The sequence below is a fragment of the Pinus tabuliformis genome, chromosome 7 (assembly GCF_031772625.1).
Source record: "Pinus tabuliformis cultivar Carrire ecotype Pingquan chromosome 7, CPIR1, whole genome shotgun sequence".
Lineage (NCBI taxonomy): Eukaryota > Viridiplantae > Streptophyta > Pinopsida > Pinales > Pinaceae > Pinus > Pinus tabuliformis.
Genome location: NC_142293.1, coordinates 206,664,504 through 206,668,961, shown reverse-complemented (window position 1 = coordinate 206,668,961; position 4,458 = coordinate 206,664,504). Strand labels below are relative to the sequence as shown.

At 44.8% G+C, this 4,458-nt stretch overlaps 1 protein-coding gene across 1 annotated transcript; it reads right to left on the bottom strand.

Annotated features, from left to right (window-relative positions):
- Positions 1 to 2,560: 2,560 nt before the first annotated feature.
- On the bottom strand, positions 2,561 to 3,013 carry LOC149246583 (uncharacterized). Its single transcript, XM_089441874.1, has one exon. The coding sequence runs from the start codon at positions 3,011 to 3,013 to the stop codon at positions 2,561 to 2,563; it is 453 nt and encodes a 150-aa protein (XP_089298000.1).
- Between the last annotated feature and the right edge of the window lie 1,445 nt (positions 3,014 to 4,458).

Sequence of the window (4,458 nt, the reverse complement as noted above, 5' to 3'; positions counted from 1 at the left end):
AATGACTAAGCTGCTCGAGTGTCTTGTCCATGCCGAAATGTCCGGCCAAACCTCCACTATGCTTCTCTCGAATAATATTCTCCCTCATTGAGCAGTCAGGTATGCACAACTATCCTCCCTTAAACATCAACTTCTCCTATAGATTGTAGTCCAACCAAGGACTGTTATCTCTCACTAAGGGATTCTGACATGCCTCATAGGCCTCCTTAAAATCTGTATCAGTCTGGTATAAGTCTTGTAAGTGCTCAAAACCCAGCACCTGCATAGTGCTTTCCTACAGAAGTAGAGCTTTCCTACTTAGCACATCCGCCACCTTATTGGCCTGCCCGCTAATATGCTTCAATACGAAGTTGAAACTCTGCAAATACTCCACCCATTTTGCGTGTTTGTGGTTCAGCTTGTGTTGTTGCATTACATACTGTAGTGCAGAATTATCTGAAAACAACACAAATTCATTTCCCAATAGATAATGCCTCCAGTGTTTTAATGCCTGTATAACAACATAGAACTCCTTATCATACGATGAATATTTCTATTGACTTTCATTCAGCTTCTCACTGAAAAACGCTACAGGCTTATCCTCCTGGTTGAGTACAGCTCCAATTGCTGTCCCGCTAGCATCACAGCGAACCTGAAATAACTTCTTGAAATCTGGTAATCTTAGGATCGGCCTCTTAGTGATCTTTCTCTTTAACAACTGGAAACTTCTCTCCGCTGCCTCTATCCATCGAAAAGGTTGGCTGGCCTTTTTAATGGTGTCCAACATAGGTGCACAAATTTCGCTAAAATTCTTTATGAATTTCCTGTAAAAACTCGCTAATCCGTGAAAGCTACGTACCTCAAATAAATTTTTTGGAGATGGCCAATTCACTATCATTGCCACCTTCTCCGGATCCATCTTCAGTTCATTCTATGCTATTACAAAACCCAAATAAATCAATTCCTTCTGTAGAAAGGTACATTTCTTCAAATTTATTAGCAGTTTATTCTGTTGTAATTTCTCCAGCACTTTCCGTACATGTTGAAGGTGTTCTTCCCTTGTCCTACTGAAAATAAGTATGTCATCCAAGTATACTATCACAAACTTCCCGATGTACTCCTTCAACATCTCATTCATTAACCTCATGAATGTACTAGGCGCATTGCTCAGCCCAAATGGCATGACCAGCCATTCGTACAACCCCTCATTCGTCTTAAAGGTTGTCTTCCATTCGTCCCCCTCTCGTATCCGAATCTGATGGTACCCGCTCTTCAAGTCTATCTTAGAGAAATATGCTGCCCCGCTTAAACAATCCATCATATCATCCATCCGTCACAGTGGAAACCTGTACTGGATGGTGATTTTGTTAATGGCCCTTGAGTCAATGCACATCCCCCGCTCTCCTCCCTTCTTGGGAGCGAGAACCGTTGGAACTGCATAAGGGCTTAATCTTTCCCTTATCAATCCCTTGTCCAACAGTTCTTGCACCTACTTCCTAATCTCTTCATTGTCTTTGGGGCTCATTCGGTATGCCGCTTTGTTTGGCAAACTGGCTCCGGGTATGAAGTCAATATGATGACTTATGCTCCTTTTGGGGGGTAATTTGTCTGGAAAGTCATCTACAACTATGTCCGTAAATTCCTGCAACATTTGCTGGATTTCTGTAGGTAAATCTGATACCTCTGTATGCAACAACACTGTCCTTGCCTTCTTTACAACTGCATAACCTATCTCACTGTCCTCAACCTGTTTCAGAAACTGTTTTTCGCTAACCAACAATGTTCTTGGTTCACTTGTCTCTGTTGTCCCTTCTTCCTTGATGGGCACAAGCGTATGCTTGATTCCATCCTTAACAAATTTATAACAGTTCGTCAATCCATCGTGTACCATTTTCCTGTCGTACTGCCAAGGCCTGCCTAGCAGTATGTGACATACATCCATCAGCATGATGTCACAAACGACTTTATCCTTATATCTGCCTATTTGAAACTCCACCTCGCACTATTCATCCACCAGCAACTGATGGCCTTTTTGCAACCATGAAACTCTGTAAGGGTTGGGATGTTTCAAGCGCTTCAACTCCAATTTTTCTACCATCTCTGTGGACACTCAGTTATCATTACTACCACTGTCAATAATTAATTTACAACACTTACCTCGTGACTTACAAATTGTTCTAAACAAAGATTTACGGTGCGTCTGTTCGGTGACCTCCTTGACTGGTTTTAACAACACCTTGTGCAGCACCAGAGCTTCCCCTGTCTCTGGAGCATTTTCTGCTTCTTGGGGAGGTGTCGCTGCTTCCTCTGGTTGTGCCACATATGCACCCCGCTGTCCAGCTTGATCTACTTCTGGACATTCAAACGATCGGTGTCCCCATTTATGACACCTATAACACTGATAACCAACCCCTCTACCTCGGCCATTTCCCCTGCCTCGCTGGGATGACCTACCGCCTCTCGTGCTATCACCTCTGTCTGCTGATCTGGAAGCTTTGGAACTGCTACCTTCCTCATTGCTACTAGCAGTCCGGCCTCTGCCATATGACTGGCCTTTTCCCCTGTCGGCTCCTCGTCCTCTCTAGGCATTCTGCCTTCTGGTAATTTTCTCTTCAGCTTTCATCGCACTCTGATACGCTTCCTCAGTGTTTTTTGGAGACAAAATATTGATTTCGTCTAAAATATCTAACCTTAACCCATTAACATACCTGGCTGTTCTTTCTGCGGTATCCTCTGTATATCCGGCTCGCAAATTCACTCGATAGAACTCCTCCGTGTACTCCCTTACCGTCAATCCTTTTTGTTTCAGATTCTGCACCTGCCTGTGCAGTGCAATCTGATAGTCCTTCGGTAGAAATCTGCCCTTTAACTTGGCCACCATCCTTGACCAGGTTTTAATTGGCAACTTGTTCAATATTTTCCTCTCGTTCTGGACACTATCCCACCACAGGGTTGCGTGTCCCTTCAATTTCGTCGCAGCGAACCTAACTCTACGGTCTTCGCTGACTTCCTCGCACTCGAAATACTTATCCATCTCGCTGATCCAATCCAATAAAACTTCGATAGACAAGCTGCCGTCATAAGTCGGGAGTTCTGGCTTGGGTTTACTGCTTGCCACTAAAACAGATCTCAACAATCTCACTTCTGGGGTCTTGCCTTCTTGTCCATCTGTTGCTGCTTCAGTTTCCTCTTCACTATCATCGCCTATTTCTGGATCTCTTCGTCTCCCTGCCTCTACTGCCTCCAAACGGGCAGCAAGAATTCTAATCTCCTCTCTCAGTCCTTCCTCCGCTATCCTTCGAGCACCTCTGCCACGACCCCGCCTTCCTCTCTCCATTCCTCCAACTAACATAAACAACTGCTCTGATACCACTCTGATGTGACCCAGCCCATGCTTCCACGTAGCCTCGGCTTTACACCTGTTTCGGGCTTTATGACGTGGTGTGTTTGGTTGTTGTTTCGGCGGTTGTATGCAATATGGATAACAGATATTTTGTTTGGAAACTGGGAATAATTTAATGCATTAATAAATGCTCACCTACGATCCTCGGGTCTGGTTCCCTCCGTTTGGTCTTTGCCCAAAATGCTTTTTCCTTCCGGTCATTCGCGATGGTTCTGTTCTGTTGGGCGACTCTGCAAGGGTTTGTTTGTCACAACGTATGGTTTTTGCTCTGGCACATATGGAAATCTCTGGTTTTTCTTTGGGTATGGCTGTAAGTGAATGTCGGCCTTCCAAACTTGTTTGTGCAGTTGTCAATGGACTTCTCCTGTGGCACGAGTCTGTCTTGGCTCTAGAGGTGCGCTTGCTCGAATTCTTTTCACACAGTAAGTTCTTGGTCTCATTCTGTCATTCTTCTGCGGTTTGGTTTCGGAATTTGGTCTCTCGTCCGATGATTGTCACTTGCTATTGTTGTTATTGTCCTTTGTCTCTGCTACGGTGTGTAAATCGATTAACTTCTGGTGCCCATGAACTCAGGTGACAACATGATGGTCTTCCGCGGCTACAAACCAGGTAAATAGTTCCCTCCTTGATTTAGTTTGACCTTCCTCTGGTATTGACACTGACCAAGCCTGCTCCTTCTGTCTCAGGCTCCTTCGATTCGTCGGTGGCTCTGTTCCGCAAGCTCCTTGGTCCGGTCGCACTCAGGTTCGTTATATTTTCCTTCTGCTTATATTCTGCTTCGTTTCAGGTCTCACTGTACAGGTATGCTAACTGAACTTTGTTTGGTTTGTGCAGGTCAATGGTTCGACCTGGGTACGCGGATTTCTTACGGTTCGATCTCCAAATGTGGCAACCCTCTGCCGGTAGGCTCTGGCTCTTAAAGTCTGTCAATTTACAGTTAGGGTCTTTGAGTCTCTGTAGGGTTTGTCACTTGCCGTCTTGTAGTCGTATTCAGTCTGAATCGCTTTCAAAAGTGAAACTTAAGTCTGGTTTCAGTTCCTGTTCTAGTTGGCTGTCCCTCTTGGGTTGTAGATGAT